The sequence below is a fragment of the Bos indicus genome, chromosome 20 (genome assembly GCF_029378745.1).
Source record: "Bos indicus isolate NIAB-ARS_2022 breed Sahiwal x Tharparkar chromosome 20, NIAB-ARS_B.indTharparkar_mat_pri_1.0, whole genome shotgun sequence".
In the NCBI taxonomy this organism is placed as follows: domain Eukaryota; kingdom Metazoa; phylum Chordata; class Mammalia; order Artiodactyla; family Bovidae; genus Bos; species Bos indicus.
Genome location: NC_091779.1, coordinates 53,639,157 through 53,660,140, shown reverse-complemented (window position 1 = coordinate 53,660,140; position 20,984 = coordinate 53,639,157). Strand labels below are relative to the sequence as shown.

Sequence of the window (20,984 nt, the reverse complement as noted above, 5' to 3'; positions counted from 1 at the left end):
ACTAAAGTCAAAGATCAAAATGAAGAAAAAGCTTGACTTGGTTGAAAAACAAATAGATGCTTTAATGTAACTGGCAGAATGGAAGTGGATGGCTAGGGCATAGGACGAGCAAGCCCTGGAGCATATGAAAGGCGTGGTCTTTAATTTTTTTTTTTTTTTTTTTTTAATGAAAGAAATGGGAAAACATTCTAAACAAAGGACATAGATTTATTTAGATTCTGGAAAAATTATAGTGGTTACTTTGAATCAGACTGTGGAATATTTTAACAAAATTCAGAAAAGAAATGATATCATCATGGACAAATGTGAAAAAATAGAAGGAAATGGAACAATACATGAAATAGTACTATAAGCTGGCTACAAACTATACAGCTTTCTGTTGGAGTGGTATCAGTATAAAGAAGAAATTACAAATGACTCAATTTTTGTGTTGTTTCTTTGTATTTGACCCAGCATGTAATTGATAAGCCTGTTCATAGCACGGGATAAAGAGTTAGGAGAAAAAATTCCCGTTGGGAAAAAAAGAGTGGGAGAAATCAATGATTTTGCAATGTTATGTCTGAGATGCCAAAAAAATAAATGTGGAATAAAAACTAGAAAATTAGAAATGGTTGTAGAGTTCAAATATGCTTTCTAAATAAACAGAAAATACAAACTTGAGTTAGATCAGTCTAAATGTAAGGTAATGGGAACAATCTCATCTGGGAGAGAATTGTAAGGAAAACAGGAAGTAAAAGACTGAGCAGTAAAATTCCCAGTCTTTTGAGTCTAAGGAGTCCAGTCTCTGAATAGGAGAAGGTGTCAGAGAAAGGAGAACAGCCCTGGAGAGAAGGAAAACTGGGAGAGTAAGGATGCACTCTTAGATAGGAGGGTTCTAAGTGGACAGAAGAGCTGTCTACTTCTATCAAGAAGTTAAATTGGAATATAAAGGCTGAACTGGATTTGGCAGGATGGACATCCCTGGTTAACTTGAAAAGAGTAATTTCAATAAAATATGAAAGCATGGAAGTTTTACTGTGGTGGATTCAAAAGTCTATTGAATGTAAATCCATGGAGCCCATGAGTCTTCACAGTTTATTGGATACCATTACCTGAAATGAAGATATAAAAAATGGTGTCTTATGTCATCAGAGAAGAGGGTTCAAAAAATTAATATTTTCTCATACAGGAAATATTAAGTACTGTCTGCTGAAAAGAATGACAATTTGTAACGAGGGGAATATCTAAAAAGATGAAATTCATGAGAAGGTGAACAGACTGGGTTCCAGGCCACAAATATAGGGATTTCTATTGAAAGAAACAGAGAAACTCCTTCCATTTTAACATGAAGAAAATATCAAAAGATAGGCGATTGTGGTAATGGAAATATTACAAAATTTGTCATACTTTCTAGAACAGAGTATAATTGAAATACAACCCATGCCTAGCACAGGCATACTCTTTTAACAGGGTACCTAAAACATATTTCTAAGGTATAAACATCATAAAAACCTATGGACATAAATGCACAAACATGGTAGAAGACAGTACCACAGAGACCCAGGCTATAGAACATCCCAAGAAATCTAGGAGCTCACTAAATGAAAATAACATCAGAAAATAACAGAATAAATCACTTGGAACTGTATGATCAAGACAAAGAATTGGCCATTTTGGGCATTGATGGTTCTAATAGAAATTCTGTTACTTAAAGGAAATTCAACATGCAAAATCATTTAAACATGAAAATATAAAGGTATAAAAGAAATCTGATTGAAAGAAACATTAGATCCAGACTCCATAGAAAAGTGGTTAAGAGAGATATCACTGGGTTTTCCCAAAGCATTAGGCCATGGCATGTTGACACTGATTTACCTTCTTTTGACTTAAGATTATATCACAGAAATATCTTCTCATAATATCCTTCTCCAGAGGCCTGATATCAAGGATGAATGAGGATGAAGGCTGAATTGCTAAGGAGATGTGAGCAATCTTGTCACATGAAAAAAATAACATCCTTAAAATGTAATCAGTTGGCAATCTGGTTATTACATCATCCAAAGTAACCTGTCTTCAAGAAATTTTCCATTTTGGTTTACTTTAAGAACAACAGCTACTGGATTTGAAAGTTGGACCTGAAATTGAAAATATTATTCAACCTCAACGTTTCCTGCAGCAACTATCAGCAAAGTTCAGATTGCATTGTTATCAATACACCTCTATGAAATATAGCAGGACAAGCCCCATTTTAGAAATGTGATCACTTTAAAACTGTCAGTCTGGAAGAAAATGTGTTTTCTTCTGCTTATAAGGTGAATTAAGACTCTGAAAATATGTAGTTCCTTTATCAGAACAATCTCCTCTCTTTTAGGCTCTTTACACAGAGCTTACTAAAAATAAGTACTAGAAATAGTGGCTAAACACTTTTAGGATAAATACATTTTTATCTGAAATTTTAAAAAAATAGCTTACCTACGCTTAAATGGTAGGTATAATACGAGGCATGAATCCAGACTTATGGTATTTACTTCTTGATTTTCTATGTGACCTAATTCTCTTGGAAATCTACAACATACAGGCTAGACCTCAGACAGGTGCTTGGAGCCAAAGAATCTTATTCATGGGGTTGCAGTTGAATTTTGACTCAAGTAGAGCTAAATAGTTCTGCTTAACTACCCTTATGTTTCTACCCAGCCATAGTGATAAAAAGGCAGAAAAGGGAAAACAGAAATGTGACAGAAAAGAACTATGCAAAATTATTTTGGAGTGTTATAAGTGGAATCATTCAATGTTAATCATTTAAAATTATGAAGTGACTCAGATGTGATTGAGTGACTAACACTTTCACTTTCATAAAACCTGAGGGATTAGAATTTTGAGATTTTTTTTGCTTCCCTGATAGCCCAGTTGGTAAAGAATCTGCCTGCATTGCAGGAGACCCTGGTGTGATTCCTTGGAAGGGAAGATTATCTGGAGAAGTGATAGCTACCCATTCCAGTATTCTTGGGGTTCCCTTGTATCTCAGCTGATAAAGAATCCACCTGCAATATGGGAGACCTGGGTTCGATCCCTGGGTTGGGAAGATAGGGAAAGGTTACCCACTCCAGTATTCTGGCCTGGAGAATTCCAAGGCCCATGGGGTTACAAAGAGTCAGACACAACTGAGTGACTTTCACTTTCACCTTACACAGTGTTACACTAGAAGTAAGAACTTACTTTAAAACAAAATATTCTTGGGTAAGGAATGAGTATTGATTCAGTAGTGTCATCAAATAAATTAATGAGAGAATGCTTAAGAGATCGATTAGAGGTGGTTGGTGGGGAAAATTCAACTCCCAGTGCATTTCTGCATAGGTTGGTTCTTGAAGATAAATAGAGTTGAGAAAAATGACAAGGGGATTTACCCAAAACAAATTTCCCAGTTTTCAGATATAGTGGTGGTTTAGTCATTCAGTCATGTCCCAATCTTGTGACCCCATGTACTGTAGCCCGCCAGGCTCTTTTGTCCCATAGTATTTTCCAGGCAAGAATACTGGAGTAGTTGCCATTTCCTTATCCAGGGGATCTTCCTGACCCAGGGATCAAATCCACATCTCCTGTGGCACATTCTTGACCACTAGGGCCACCTGGGAGGCCCATTTTCAGATATCAAAGAGGTACATCTACAGTCTTTTCCTCAGTGGTTAACAATCTGTAGATTCTGGCCTCGATTCATGCACAATGTAAATATGAATTTTATGGAAATTTGTTTCTAAAATGGATCTAGCATATGTGTTAAAATGGCACTGAGTAGTGCTAAGAGAATGAATAAGCTTCCCAGGTGGCTCAGTGATCACGAATCTGCTTGTCAGTACCTACCAATGTCAGAGACACAGATTCCTAATACTACCCTTTATACATATTCTCCAATTATGCTTGAAATTTGTCAGAATAATTTCAGAATAGACTTTATTTTTCACAGCCTGTGCTTAGTTTACACCTCTCTTTCATTGAGGGATATCTAAACACTGTCAAAAATGGCAAATGTACACTTTTTACAGTATTTTATTTAGCTTATAGTTCTGGAACTAATTGTAAAATGTAATACAAGTATGGTTTTTTTTTAATCAGTCACTTTTTTTAGACTTCAGTTTGAATTTAAGAAAAATGCAGTTTGTGGTACGTCTAGCTGACACTTTGGGCAAATCCACAGGTATACGTAGCAAAAACAGCATGGCTGTTCATTTGGGAGTTAGTTAGGGAGGAAATGTTTAGGCAGTTTCAAGGGCTACTCTGATATGATGACTGCATGCTGCTGCTGCTGCTAAGTCGCTTCAGTCGTGTCCGACTCTGTGCGACCCCCTAGATGGCAGCCCGCCAGGCTCCACCGTCCCTGGGATTCTCCAGGCAAGAACACTGGAGTGGGTTGCCATTTCTTTCTCCAATGCATGAAAGTGAAAAGTGAAAGTGAAGTCGCTCAGTCATGTCCGACTCTTAGCGACCTATGAACTGCAGCCTACCAGGTTCCTCCGTCCATGTGATTTTCCAGGCAAGAGTACTGGAGTGGGGTGCATTGCATGTGTGTGTGCTAAGTCACTTCAGTCCTGCTGACTTTTTGCAACACTGTGGACTGTAGCCCTCCAGGCTCCTCTGCCAAGGGAATTCTCCAGGCAAGAATAATCGAGTGGGTTACAATTCCTCCTTCAGGGGATCTTCCCGACCCAGGGATTGAACCTGTGTTTCTTTTGTCTCCTGCGTTGGCAGGAGAGTTCTTTACCATTAGCGCCATCCTGGAAGCTTGATATGATTGTATATGTGTGCTTAGTCACTCAGTCATGTCCAACTCTTGCGATGCCATAGACTGTAGTCTCCTAGGCTCCTCTGTCCATAGGATTCTCCAGGCAAGAATACTGGAGTAGGTTGCCATTTCCTTCTCCAAATCACATTATAACTCAACCACCACTATAAGTTCACTGTATCCTTCATGAACTAGGTATCAGGATCATCTCTATGCTAAGTGCTACTTAGGAAGTTATATGATCAATGATCAACTGGATGTTGCCTCTGAGGGATTGGTGATCCCCTGGCTATAGACCAGAGGAAGTGCAATTAAGTTTGTGCTATCTCAGATTTGTTCAGTAGTTCCTTAGAGTGCTTTAACTGTTCAATTCCATATTCAATCCATGTCTAATTTCATGTTGGCTGAGAAATGGGTTCGTTTAACACTTGCAAAGTTGTATGTGTTTATAAACCTAGGTTATCATTTTTATTCCTACAACTACTCTCTGTTCTGCCATTCAATATATGCACCTTCATATTTCTAGTAAACATATTTTAATGTGATGAGCAAAGTGGAAAGAAAGTACATTGCATTGACATATGATAAAGTTTTATTCTTAAAAGTAGAATTTCTGGGCAAACAAATAGGCAAACAAGTTTTGGCCATAGGTAGCAGTCAATCTCAATAATGATTGCCTTTGTTCAAGAATTTTCTTCAACAGAAGCTACTTGAAACAAATTACCGAGTTCATCATTTGGTGCTCAATTTCCATTTGACTATATAGGCATAGATTCAAAATAATTATTAATCATGTTAAAGTACATTAGAAAAGTTATTTTTCACTTCAATAACAAAATTTCAGTCCTCAGAGGCACTTATTATTTTTATTACAGTCTATCCATTTCACCATAAAAATTAATTTAAAACTTGTGTAATGGAAATCTATTTTTACAGTGATGTATTTGAAGAAACATTAGTTGGATAAAATAATAGAAGATGCCTTTCCATTGTCATACTTCTGATACTTGTACATACAGAATGTGAGTGGTGACGCTAATATACTTGAGATCTTCCCTCCCAAACAGCTGTTTTCATAAATTTTACTGACCATGATCAATAGACGGGATAAAGTGTAATCAATATACACCCTGTAGGATATTACAGCAGCTTGGCCTCATCTTTAATTTAACAAAAGGTCACACATCTGCAGTATAGCTCAGATTCCCTTAGCTCACTTTGGGGATGGAATTTATTCCACAAGTCACACATCCAGAAAATAATCTTTCCAAAAGAAAAAAATAGAACATAAGGATCATTTGTCACTTGATAATGTACTGTGCTTAATAAAATGGGCAGCACATATAGCACATAGATATTTTAGAAAGCTTTTTAACTTCCTGTACTGAAACCTTGATCCAACAAAACAACAGCACCTAGAAATCTCTGCACAAAAAATGTTTCCATCTGTTATTTATGCCCTTAAGTAACTAAGATTTTAAAAATTCCAGTAATCTTGAGTTCTGGAAATGCTCTGGCACCATTTTAAGCATTGTCTTCTTTCTTTGTAAAATTCACATGAAAGCTATTTCAATGTTTTAGTCTCCAGTCAGTAGACTAATAGACATCACTAAGCAAGGATTTTGGAGAAGGCAATGGCAACCCACTCCAGTACTCTTGCCTGGAAAATCCCATGGACAGAGGAACCTGGTAGGCTGCAGTCCATGTGGTCGCTAAAAGCCGGACACGACTGAGCGACTTCCTTTTCACTTTTCACTTTCATGCATTGGAGAAGGAAATGGCAACCCACTCTAGTGTTCTTGCCTGGAGAATCCCAGGGATGGGGGAGCCTGGTGGGCTGCCGTCTATGGTGTCACACAGAGTCGGACACGACTGAAGCAACTTAGCAAGCAAGGATTTAGGTATTCATTCCAGAGCTAAATTAATTGTACATGCCCAACCGGAACTTAGATTCTCCTTCTGGTGTCAGGACTCTGATCGGGAGTGGTTAACACCACATGCTAAACTCTTTGGTAAATCTGAGCCCCGAATTTAAAAATGTTCAGAGATCTTCTGTGTCTTTATTGAAGCATGGTAGAAGAGACCTCATTTTATCCAGTCTCTATGAGTTGTCAGTTGTGTGACCGGGCGCTGATTTCCCAGCCATATTAGTCTACGATCTCTTCATCTCTATAAGAACAGATTTGTCTTGGACATCTTCAGGTCCCTTTACATTTGCAAATGCCATAGTCATGTCATTTAAGAGTAAAGGTATTGGTCTCTCTAAATGTACCTACTTGGCTATACGTAATGTGTTGAATCACAAAACAGGAGTCAAAGACAAGCACTTCCAGTCTTAATGGAAGCATGCTTTCTATCTGCACACAGTTTGCATGAAATATCCTTAATGAGTTATCTCCTTTGTATCAGAAAACTATGACAGCTTTTATGAGGGTATATTAAGAGTTTCTATTAAAGGCTTAATTACAATATTGACTTTCACTAAATTTTTATAAATAGATTTGATCTATAGAATAAAAACTCACTTTAATATGAGTATATTTTGAAACACATTTTCTGAGTATCTTTGCCTTCTTTTCAGAAGTTTGAGTCCTATATTCAAATTTTTTAATCCAATTTTTAGTTTCTTTTTCAAGTTTGCTGTATGACCTTGTCATCATTTTGAAATCTCTCTCTCTCTCTTTTTTGTTAATTTAAAGAGGTATTTCTAACTGACATCTCATCATAAGCTATATGAAAATCTCAGGAATGTGTAAGAAATTAAGTACTCAAATAAGGACGCAGTGAACATCCTTCAAGCATTTGTTCTCTGAGGCTACAATTAAACTCAAAATCAACTAAGTAAACACTCCTAATGCTCTGCAACTATTCTTTTCCTAAAGATATTTTAGACAGATTTTTTTTTAATTTGACAGCTATTTCCAAACCTGATCACAATTTTATTTCTTATTTTAGCATATAAATTGGCTATTGTTTCCTAAATAATGTTATGCTAAGCATTTAAAACAGTTACACAAGATATTTAATATTTCCTTCTAATGGCTTAAAGTTATTATACAAAGAAAATATTAAAATATTACCAATAAGTAAATATATAGATAAATTCAGATTATAAATCAGAGTAGAAAAGGGCAGATTTACTCATATAAATTCACACTAAAGCTCTTCACTGGATAAGAATCATTGATTGAGGACTTTAGTAATTTTCTTTATGTTGCAGTAAATCAAGTTATATGTTTTTGATTTTATAATACGGAGAAACTCTAAAATTAAAAAGTTTTTTTCATGAGATGCTAGAATTAGAAATGGAACTCTTTTCAGCATATCTTTTCTCCAGAGTATGAAACACATCTGAACACAAAACATTCGTTTCCAACTACATGACATTTGACTTCTATAATACAATTTACACTGTTATTGTTTGAAATACATGAGAAGCAGTTCGGGGCTTTTAAAAAACAAGGGTTTTTTAGTGAAGCAAAATTGAATTTAAATTTTGGATCTGCCACTTTATCACTGTGTCAGTTCAGTTCATTTCAGTCACTCAGTCATATCCTACTCTTTGTGACCCCATGAATCGCAGCACGCCAGGCCTCCCTGTCCATCACCAACTCCTGGAGTTCACTCAAACTCACATCCATCGAGTCAGTGATGCCATCCAGCCATCTCATCCTCTGTCGTCCCCTTTTCCTCCTGCCCCCAATCCCTCCCATCATCAGAGTCTTTTCCAATGAGTCAGCTCTTCGCATGAGGTGGCGAAAGTACTGGAGTTTCAGCTTTAGCATCATTCCTTTCAAAGAACACCCAGGGCAATGCCAAAGAATGCTCAAACTACCGCACAATTGCACTCATCTCACATGCTAGTAAAGTAACGCTGAAAATTCTCCAAGCCAGGCTTCAGCAATACGTGAACCGTGAACTTCCAGATGTTCAAGCTGGTTTTAGAAAAGGCAGAGGAACCAGAGATCAAATTGCCAACATCCTCTGGATCACAGAAAAAGCAAGAGAGTTCCAGAAAAACATCTATTTCTGCTTTATTGACTATGCCAAAGCCTTTGACTGTGTGGATCACAATAAACTGTGGAAAATTCTGAAAGAAATGGGAATACCAGACCACCTGACCTGCCTCTTGAGAAACCTATATGCAGGTCAGGAAGCAACAATTTATCACTGTGTAAACTTGGCCAAATTTCCTGTCTGCACCTTGACTATAGAATGGGACTAACACTGAAGCCTCATTAGGTTTGTTACAAAAATTTGGGGCATGTTATTACAACCCCCTGGCCCACAGATAGCAAGCAATAAATAGTCACATGATGCAGGATCACATTTCCAGAAAGCTCTCTAGCTTTTCTTATGCATCATAGGCGTGCTCATATGTCAGCAGCTACTGAGGAAATTCCTGAATTCCATTTGCAATATACCAGCAAGTGAGCACAGCCTTTTTAAACAAAGGTTTCTTCACTTTTGGTAAATAGCCCAGTTCTGATTTTTATTTTTAAGAGAGTTGATGGTGATATTGCTGCAAATTGCACATCCTTGTTTTGAGATAAAAGAGACAAAAGCGGGACATGGTCTGTTCTTAAAAATCTGAAGAATCTTACTAATAGTTTAGAAAATTGAAAATACAAAAGACAAGTCAGGAAGCTTTTCACAAATGCCTGTAAGGCTAAAACTCCCTTTCATTATCAATGCTACAGACTTGGAGTTAATTGCATTTCAGGGCACAAGGCAAGGTACATCTTTTCAGTGTGCACTTCCTTAATTAGTACAAACATTTGGTCCCTGGGAAAGGTAGAAGAATAAGGATTGCTTTTGTATTTGTTAATGTTTTCTGTTTTTTATTCCCTGTTAGCACCTAGAGGCCCATGTGAATGACACATTTTTATTAAAATCAAGAACAAATATTATGTAAATTATGCCCCCAAACACCAGCTATGCAGTCTGATTATTTTAAGACAGCTTTGGAAGGATTCATTTTAGTTGTCTAACCAAAACAAAGCTGAAAGAAAAATGTACATTCTAATGGATCTGTGCTTCTCAATATCTACATTTAGAGACATATACCCATCACTTTTGCATAGCAACAACTGGGCATATGTGTGTAACATACCTGGTGTTCAATTAAATGCCCTCAATAATATAGAGCAACTACAGAGGCAAACAGCACTATAAATGGAAGAATTATATAAATAATTTTTGCTAAATAAAATGCATATGTTGAAACATTCATATGAATATGCATATATGCAAAACACATATGCTGGTATGCATTGCCCCAAAATAGTTTTCAACATTTGCCATGAGTATAATTAGCACCCCAATTTTACCACCATACTACCCAGTTTGGTTTATTCTGTGTGAGGGTTTTTTGACCTGAGCACTATTGATATTCTGGACCAGAAAATTCTTTGTTGTGGGGACTCACTTGTGAGTTGTAAGATGTTCAGGACCACCCCTGACCTTTGCCTGCAAATGAGAATAATATTCTTCCCTCAGTTGTGACAACCAAACACTTCATCAGACATTGTCAAATGTCCCCAGGTAGGGGGTACTTTGGGGATTCCCAGGTGGCTCCGTGATAAAGAATCCGCCTGCCAATGCAGGAGACACAGATTCCACCCCTGGGTCAGGAAGATCCCCTGGAGAAGGAAATGGAACACACTCCAGTATTCTTGCCTGGGAAATCCCATTGGCAGAGAAGCCCAGTGGGCTACAGTCCCTGGGGTTTCAAAGGAACTGGATTCGACATGACTTAGTAACTAAATAACAAAAGCGGGGATTTTGCCCTTGGATGACTACCGTTTTATGTGGAATCAGTGTTTTTTGTTTGTTTGTTTGTTTATTGGGATATATAGAAGCAACACTGAGAGAAAGTCTGTCACTGACCTCAATGTTTCCTCCTTTGGCCTATCTTTTGGGAACATACATTCCTCCCTTCACAGCATTTTGACATTTTAAAAATCCATTATTTATTTTGAAATGTACATTTTCCTATCACTCTGTTTATTAAACTCACTCATGCATCTCTGATTTCTCTTTTCCCCCCACTGACATTGCTGTCAGGATGAATTTCCAAGACATTAGCTTAGTGCAAAGCCTTTGTACAATCTCTCTTGAGCTCCTTTTTACAACCTCATTATTTGCCATTCCCACACAGGCAGCCTAAGCTCCTTGTGTACACAGCAAACTGCAGTTATTTTCCCTATTCTTCACCTGTCTAATCCTTAGCCTGGGTTTTGAACCTCAATTCAGTCTTCCTCAACTCATTCCCTTTAGAAGATATCAGGCACACTTGTTCCTTGCATTTGTATTAGATCTTTATTCTCTCTCTCCACTGGGCTTCAAGCTGCTCTGTGTGTGTGTGTGTGTGTGTGTGTTTAATTTCTTTATCATGAGGAATATTGTAATATTTGCATATGATATGGTACTTTAGATATCATTTTAAATTCCATGTACCTCCTGCTGCTTTTAACTACAAATATAGAATGTATCATTGATATCAAGCTTTAGTTTTAAAAAGAAAGTCTTACCCATCTTTATCAAATATTTTCACATTAAACTCACAGCATGAAATATTTTTATTCTCAAAACGTGTTGGCTCCTTTAGGTAAATGACCACTGATTTTTAAGTATCCTTTATAATGCTTGGAGAAGGAAATGGGAACCCACTCCAGTAGCTTTGCCTAGAGAATCTGATAGACAGCGGAGCCTGGTGCACTACAGTCCATGGGGTCGTAAAGAGTCAGGCAAGTGAGTAACACTTCCACACTTTATAATGTTAGCTTTTAATGTAGTTAGTTCTAAAGACACATTTTCCTTATGAAATGCATATGGTCTTCTATGGAATGATGAAGCATAGTGGGTTTTCCTATGGTTGAACAAATAAGCACATCAACTTCTGTTTGTAACACTTAATTAAAGATTAATGTTCACAACTGAGTTCTTTCATTTTGTTTTGTATACTTTGCCTATCCTGCTTCTAGCAATGTTGAGTTCTTGTTCTCAGTGTGACAGAAGGGTTATCAACTAACAAGATGATTTTTCTACATTCACAGATGAAACAGAATTATTAAATACATAACTTTGTGCTCTGAACATTGTTTCTCTCCATGTGTGAGTGTTCTGGTCATTTCTTTTAAACTTAAAAAGAATCATTTTTATATAACAGGAAATTGAAACCCTTTACATAGATTTCATAGATTCTGAGGAGACTATCATACTAGCTTTTGTTAGAATGGATGAGAACTAAAGAGAGTGAGAATATAACCTTGATGGGAAAAAGCAGACCGATTTGTTAAGGATTTCAGACCTTCTAGGGCCTTAGAATTATCCAAGAGTATATATACAAGGTAACTAAAGACTTTTATATATTTACATAGTTCTTTGATTTTTATCATAATTAAGATACAAATCTTGCTGATTATGCAAGGAAAGCTTTAATTATCTCTACGCATGACATGCCACAGTAATGTTAGTGAGCTCTTACTGTGTTAAGTACTTTCTGTCAATGTAATTTACTTCTGTCAACATATTCATGCAACATTATTATTTCTTATTCATTTACCTGATATTGAGATTTAGCGAGGTTAAATGACTGTATAAGATTACACAGCTAGTAAATCAGGTCACCAGAATTCTCACATTGGTCTTCCTGTCATTAGAGGTAAGTCTCTAACCCACCTTAAGTTCCAGAGGTTGGTGATGGGCAGGGAATCCTGGTGTGCTGCAGTCCATGGGGTTGCAGAGAGTTGGGCACGACTGAGCGACTGAACTGAAATGAACTGAACTGAACTGAACCTGCCTTGGACGAGTCAGCATTTATTGAGTGGCTATTAGGTGCAGGCCGCTTGTCTTGGAACTTAGAGCACACTGCTTGATAAACAATCATAATAACTCTGAGAGATATATATTAGTGTTCTTCTTTTAGAAATAAGGGTAGATAGTTTCCCAAAGGTTTACCACATTATGACAGAACAAGGACAGACTCAGAGATGAATGCTATTTCCAAACGCTCACCTTTTTTTCACTGTATTTATATTCCCTATTACCAAGGTACCAAAGAGTTTCTAATATGTACTGAAATATTTCTCTATAAATTTTTTCAGTCAATAATGCCCCCATCTATTATCAAATGAAAAAACAATCATCTGTGCGGTCGCCAATATATTCATAAAGATAGCTACATGTCTGCTAAATTTGACAGAAACCCCTCTGTTATTTACTCAGTTAATGAAACAGATGATACTATGATTGAATTGCATTAATGGAAAATAACATGGAAAATAAACATTTTAAATATTACTCATCCATTTAAAATTAGTATCAGAGACAATAAAATCTTTATATATCTAAAAGGAGAAAGTATACCATACCTTACTAAGCTATTAGCACTGTCAGGATCTTGGGCCAAAACTGTGCCAACAACTGTCCCGATCTTGGCATTTTCATAGACTTCCATGACATAGGAAGGCATGGAAAATAGTGGTGGTTCATCTACATCCCCAACAATGATCTTCAGCATGGTAGCATCTTTAAAAGGACCCAAGTGAGAAAAGCGAAAATCAAGGTGTGTATTGGCTCCTTCTATGTTGAGGGTATATGACTTCTTTTTCTCATAGTTCAGTGGCTGTGGGGAAAAAATAAGATTTCCAATGTTATGACTCCCATCACTTTTCAAACAAATATTCCCTTTTCCATTTTTGAAACAAACAAACATGGATATGTTTAGGTCAATCTATCCACTCATAAACAAACTATAAAGTTTGTCTTAGCAGTAATATCTACAGCAGAAATCATGGAAACTCAAGTCTGAAACAACAGTGATTTTTCACAGCCATAAATATGATGATAATTAGGGACAAAAGAGTATTTTCCGCAGTCAAGCTAATATTGCTTTTTGGGGAATCTCTTCAAGCAACTTTTTTCTATCTCCTCTTCGACTTAAATCATTAACTTTTTAAAATATTTGCTGTGTGGATGTTCAGTCTCTCAATTGTGTCCAACTCTTTGTGACCCCATGGGCTGGAACCCACCAGGCTCCTCTGTCCATGGGATTGTCCCAGTAAGAATACTGGAGTGTGTTGCCATTTCCACCTCCAGGGGATCTCCCCAACCCAGTGAGGGAACTCGCATCTTTTGTACCGCAGGTGGATTCTTTGCTCCTGAAGCAATGCGGAAATGCTTTTTACCAATCTGCTAAATTGAAAAGGTACTTTTTTGTTTGTTTGTTTTGTACTTAATCTATCTTGTACCATTGATTTTTATCTATCATCATATTATTTTTACCTTGCTGGTCTTAAACTTGATTTCTTATTTTAAAATCTGACAAATTTTTAAGCTTTCAATTAACATTATCTTGAAATTTTAGCAAAAGGTTTTATACACACTTCTAAAGTTCACTTTTATAGTTTTAATTGTAATTATTTACTTTTTTTTGCTTGTAATACCATTTTGTATATTTATTTTGGTTTTCATTTCCTTTATTATGATATTTTTATCCACTTTGTTTTTTCAATTGTAGTATTCTGCTTGTTTATACCGTTTATCTTTTTAGCTTTGAATCGGCATTAATAGTTTCTCTGTATCTTTCTAGTTATTTTTTCTTACTTTAAAAAATAATCCAGATAATATTTATGTATCTTCTATTAATATATTTATTAGGAGCCATGAATTTGACTTCATATACAATAATGAAGAACTAGGTCAATCTTGGTGTTTTGTCCAAGAGAATATATGTTCTATTATAGGATATAAAATAGTAAACATTCATTTATAGCACTGGACACTTAGGGATATATGACATTGTAGGCATTATGAACAGCAACCTACTCCAGTATTCTTGTCTGGAAAAACCCATGGACACAGATCCTCATGGGCTACAGTTCATGGGGTTGCAAAGAGTAGGACATGACTTAGCAACTAAACATCAACATCAAGTGTTATGAAAATAATAAGGATGCAGACTTAGAAGCAAGAGTGTGTGAGTCAGTAGGTAGTATTTCCAAGAGGAAGTACCTTTATAGGTAATGACTGAAACATTTGAAAGTGTTAAACATGGGGGACATAACAGGTTCTGTGATCCAAAATGTGCTTAGTTATAGGATTAATCACGCTGAAAGTCTCCATGGTGATATTAGTGCAGGCAATGCATAAATCAACGTTATATTTTGAGCCTGCAGAAGTACCTATAGATTAACATCTATAAGAAAAAACTATAGATATTTTTCCACCCCTATTTCTGCAACAGATTTTGCAGCAGTCTGCTTCAATCTTGCAGTCTTCTTTCCTGGCAGGATCAGAGAATGATCATTCCCTAGGGTGGACATCAGATATTTTCATTTACCCTAAGGCCCAAGGAGAAGCTATAGAGCACATTTAGTGGGATTTTATAAACCGAAAGTCAGTCCTACTGATTATTATTTCCCTTATTGTTTCTGAGTTGCCTTTAAAAATTGACCTACCCAGGGTTGGAGATTGTATAGGAGGAAAACAACCATTTAAAAAGACACTGGATCCTTGGAAGAAAAGCTATGACAAAACTACAAAGCATATTAAAAAGCAGAGACTTTACTTTGCTGACAAAGGTCCAAATAGTCAAAGCTATGGTTTTTCTTGTAGTCATGTATGGATGACTACTAGTAGTCAGGTATGGTGAGAGTTGGACCGTAAAGAAGGCTGAGTGCCAGAGAATGGATGCTTTTGAACTGTGGTGTTGGAAAAGACTCTTGAGAGTCCCTTGGACTGCAAGGAGATCCAACCAATCCATCCTAAAGGAAATCAGTCCTGAATATTCATTGGAATGACTGATGCTGAAGCTCCAATAGTTTGGCCACATGATGCGAAGAACTGACTCATTTGAAAAGATGCTGATGCTGGGAAAGATTTAACGCAGGAGGAGAGGGGGACAAGAGAGGATCAGATGGCTGGATGACATCATGGACTCAAGTATACTCCAGGAGTTGGTGATGGACAGGGAAGCCTGACGTGCTGCAGTCCATGGGGTTACAAAGAGTTGGACATGACTGAGTGACTGAACTGAACTGCCTGAACTTCCAAACAAAATAATAACAACCTAGAACAAATAATAGTTCTCAGGAAGATAGATAAGACATTGTCATTACATTATTTTACAAGTGTTTATAAGACAAAATAAAATATTAAAAATGTTAAAAACTCAAATTCTTAAATGTGAACCAAATATACAATACATATACATTTATATATGGAAAAATATTATGCATTTTATATTTATATATTTTAAAGAAGAGAAACCAAAGTATCACTGGAAGGACTGATGCTGAAGCTCTAATACATTGGCCACTTGGTGCAAAGTGCTGGCTCCTTGGGAAAAACCCTGATGCTGGGAAAGATAGAAGGCAGGAGGAGAAGGGGATGACAGAGAATAAGATGGCAGGGTGGCATCATCGACTCAATGGACATGAGTTTGAGCAAGCTCCAGAAGAAAGTGAAGGACAGGGAAGCCTGGCAAGCTACAGTCCATGGGGTTGCAAAGAATCGGACACGACTGAGTGACAGAACAACAATTTTAAAGAAAGGCTAATTGATCTGCAGTTTATGACCCACCAAGTGGGAGTCATTTCCTTCTCAGAGAATTAAAGCTAGAAATGAATTGCCAGTGTATCTAATATCCATCTTGTTTGGGGACTTGCATGACTCTTAGTTGGACCCACAGATTCACTGCACCTTTCTTTCCTTGACTCCTTTCTCCTTAACATTAGTAAGTAAGGATCTGTTTTGGAGTAATTCAATAAGTTTCATCCAAATTTAAATGACCTCTCCTCAAAATGGTACACAATTGCTGCCTATCAAGAATTAGGTGCATGGATATGGTCCCCTTGGCACAGAGGAGTAGGGACTGTCAGAATCTAGATATTTGGCTCATGGAAAGCCGCCCTTGGCAGGTTTACTACTTTTTAAGTATCAATGTAATTTTTTAGATGTAACCCACTGCATCTGGTAGACTTTATAATAACTAAGGTTCACTGAGAGTCAGAAAGACTTTCAATGCAACTTGTGGAAATAATTTTAGCCACCTCTATCCCATCAGATATTATTATCAAGCTGTGGATCCAATACAACAGGCATCTCTCTTTCCATTTTTAGCAGATCCCCTGGCAAGTTTGATGTTATTTATCTCAACACTGGCCTACCTACTGCTAAGGTACAGGTTTTTATGTCAACACATGGTTTCATGTTTATGACTAACTCATATATATTTAAGTATCCCAAGAAAGAGATAATCATTTTAAAGGACTTGTTTTTCAGGTCTGGCAGATGGATGGATAGGACCCATCTCAAGTCACTAAGGAAAGAGAGGATATTTTGGATCAGGACAAAATTTCAGAAGCACACGAACTAATAGCACACATGGAAATAGTTTTAGTAACCTCATTTATAAACAAAACACTGCAGTGCTAAATTGCAAATTAGAGAAACTGGAAATAAATTATGCTTTTGGAGGATTTCTTTTTGCAGGATTATGTATACAAAATAAAGTATGTTAATACTTGGTTTTATATTAAAACAAAGAATATACAACAGTATATAGAGAAAGAATTAGGATTATAATTTTTTTCCATTTACTGTAAATCCTGGTAATGCCGTCCAAGTGCGTATTATTCACACACTGTAAGTAGATCACTCAGTAATTTCCTAATAATCTTTTGTTCCCAGGAAATTAGTTAGAACTCTGTCTAAGGGTATCAATTTTCATATCACAAGATTTTTATTTTTATTATGTGAAAGTAGTTTATCAAAAACAATAGACCAAGAACAGTGAAATCTATTCATCTAATACCTAGTTTTTATTAAAAGATGAAGGAAAAAAAATTTAAAACATACTCAGTTTATAAAAATACCAAAGAAAGAAAAAAAAAGAGACATGTTTAACTGAGAGTATACAAAACACACACTTTTCCTATCTTAAAACAAAACAGCAACCAAAAAAAAAAAAGGGTACAGAACAAGTTCATATGTGTGAGGCATAGTAGGAAATTGATTAGGGCAATTATAGAATGAGAGATTGTTTATGAGCATGATAAATAACCTTTTCCAGCTATACAATGTAAAAATTTCAACTGCCCATGCCTGCAGTTTTGGGGGGCAGGATTCTGACGTTTGAATTGGACAGATTAAAACAATCAACCCTTTTGAGCAACTTGACAACTCTTGGAAAGATGAGCCTCCAGTCTTTGATAAAGTTCACCATTATCTACTCCTAGATTTTGCCTCACCAAGATATTTGGTGTAAGGGGTTGGGGGTGGGGGGCGTCTATAATTTACATACAGTTTATCCCATTTGACAAAACATCAGACCGATGCCAAGTTTCTTTTTCCTTTCTTTCTTTTCAAAACTGTAAGTCTGGATTACCAGTTCAGTGTTTAAGATGAGAAGCAGGTGAGTCTAAGGGAAAGGTGTTCTACTGGAGATTACTAACATAATCTTAATCTTTAAGGAGGAACTCTATCAGACCCTGTTTTTGGGTTTTTTTTTTTTTTTTTTTTTTTTGCGTTGGCCTTAATTCCCAGGATTGGTCTCAGTTGCAGTACAAATTCTTAGAGTCAGGAACCAAAACTACGTCATCATTGATGCTCACAGTTAACAAATGTATTCATTGGAAGGACTGATGCTGAAGCTGAAGTTTCAATACTTTGGCCACCTGATGCGAAGAACTGACTCATTGGAAAAGACCCTGATGCTGGGAAAGATTGAAGACGGGAGGAGAAGGGGACAACAGAGGATGAGATGGTTGGATGGCATCACCGACTCAATGGACATGAGTTTGAGCAAGCTCCGGGAGCTGGTGAAGGACAGGGAAAGCTGGCAGGCTGCAGTCCATGGAATTGCAAAGAGTCAGACACAACTGAGCGACTGAATTGAATTGAACTGATGACTATTATTGACAAATTTAGTACATTAAAATAATTTTAATATCATATGTGTCAATTACCAAATAGGATATACTTATGACAGGAAACTGTCATTTATGAAATGAGAAATTAACCAGCTAACTTTAATTTTGTAAATTTTAGTATTTTATCTAGCTATGCTAAATATGATGCAATCATGATAATCATAATTAGTAACCAAATATACTAGCAATATATAATTACTAGGAACTATAACAAGGATATATACTGGCATATTTATAAATATATACATATAAATATATATACTTGATATTTATTAATATCCTTACTGCTGCTGCTGCTAAGTCACTTCAGTCATGTCCGACTCTGTGCAACCCCATAGACGGCAGCCCACCAGGCTCCTCTGTCCCTGGGATTCTCCAGGCAAGATACTGGAGTGGGTTGCTATTTCCTTCTCCAATGCATGCATGGATGCTAAGTCGCTTCAGTCATGTCTGACTCTGTGCGACCTCATGGACAGCAGCCCACCAGGCTCCTCTGTCCATAGAGTTCTCTAGGCAAGAATACTGGAGTGGGCTGCCATTTCCTTCTCCATAATATCCTTGATATCCTAATATAATTGATTTTCTGACACTGAACCATTTCTGGAAGAATTCAACTTGTGATGTGCTTTGTTTTACTAGAATGGTTCTACAGGTGACAAGAGGTTGCTTAACATTTCTATTATTTACTAGTTTTTGTATAACTGCCATTGCATTAGTTGCTGGGGGCTGCCATAACAGTAATCACTGAGGGGTTTAAAACAGCAAAAATGTATTCTCTTGCAGTTCTGGGAACATGGGAGTCTGAAATTTGGCAGTGCTCGGGTTTATAGGCCCTATAAATTGTCCCTCACAAATTGTTTTCCAGTTTCTGTGACTGCCCTGGCACACCTGGGAAAGAAGACACCCCAGCACAGTTGGGAATCCAGTTTGCATTCCAAGTTTGGTGTTACAAACTCTTAGCTTTATAGCTATTGGGTCATAAAGTTGTATTTCAGAGGAAACACAGAAAACTTCAAGTGACTCATGCAACAACTATTGTGGTCAGATCATGTTATGTATTCATAATATTTCCTCATTTTTAATGCTCAAAATTGTCTGTGATCTCCATATATGAAGGGCACTTCAATTGGGTATAGAGCCTGGGACTCACGTTTACTTTCCTGAGTATATGGGAAGTATTCACGCATGCTTAAAACAAATCTCGCATGAAAATATTTCCCTACTGTTCTCCACCTTTGAAGAATTGGCCCTCTTTTATCTGAGTGCTTATAACAACTTAAATAAACCTATACCATTAACATTTGACATCTTGTATTATAACAATGTATCATAGCTACTCAGTTTCCTCTAAGAGAGAGAATATTATCTAATTCATCTTTGCATTTTAATTATCTGGCATAATTCTTGGTACATGGTGGGTGATTAATAGCCTCCCTCTACTTCAGTATAGCTTTGTTTAGAGTATGGAAAAGTGCTATTTTATAGTTTACACTTGAAAGATGAAGAACTCTATGTTATTTTTAAAATACGAAGTTAATTCCTATGTGTGAACATATGTAAACAATTAACATATATTAACTCATTTAATGATCACAACTCTTGTGAGTTACAATTGTTTCCATTTACAAATGAAGAAAACAAGTACATAAAAGTCAAGAAACTTATTCAGGGCAACAGCCTATAAGTGATATACTTAGGATTTGAACTCAGGTAGTGGGAACTCTATAGGCTTTGTTCTTAAGCACTGCGATAGTTTGCCTGAAATCTAATTAGCATATAAAGAGTGTAATATAACATTCCAACTTGATAGCTAACAAGGAACAGATTTTTCAGTTCAGTTCAGTCAGTCAGTTGTGTCCGATTCTTTGTGACCCCATAGACTGCAGCACACCAGGCCTCCCTGTCCATCACCAACTTCTGGAGTTTACTCAAACTCATGTCTGTTGAGTTGGTGATGCCATCCAACCATCTCATTCTCTGTTGTCTGCTTCTCCTCCTGCTTTCAGTCTTTCCAAGCAACAGGGTCTTTTCAAATGAGTTTCTTCGCATCAGGTGGTCAAAGTATTGGAGTTTCAGTTTCAGCTTCAGCAACAGTCCTTCCAATGAATATTCAGGACTGATTTCCTTTGGAATGGACTGGTTGGATCTCCCTGCAGTCCAAGGGACTCTCAAGAATCTTCTCCAACACCACATAACAAAAGCATCAATTCTTCGGCACTCAGCTTTCTTTATAGTCCAACTCTCACATCCATACATGACCACTGAAGAGACCATAGCTTTGACTAGATGGA

The 20,984-nt window shown here is 36.8% G+C and overlaps 1 protein-coding gene across 7 annotated transcripts in view; it reads right to left on the bottom strand.

The window, feature by feature from the left end:
• Positions 1-20,984, bottom strand: part of CDH18 (cadherin 18) — a 1,273,978-nt gene that overhangs the window by 89,182 nt on the left and 1,163,812 nt on the right. For all 7 annotated transcript variants that reach the window (XM_070774814.1, XM_070774815.1, XM_070774813.1 and 4 more), the window contains one exon: positions 13,132-13,385. In XM_070774814.1, the coding sequence (XP_070630915.1) occupies positions 13,132-13,385 (254 nt within the window). The remainder of the gene's footprint in view (positions 1-13,131; positions 13,386-20,984) is intronic.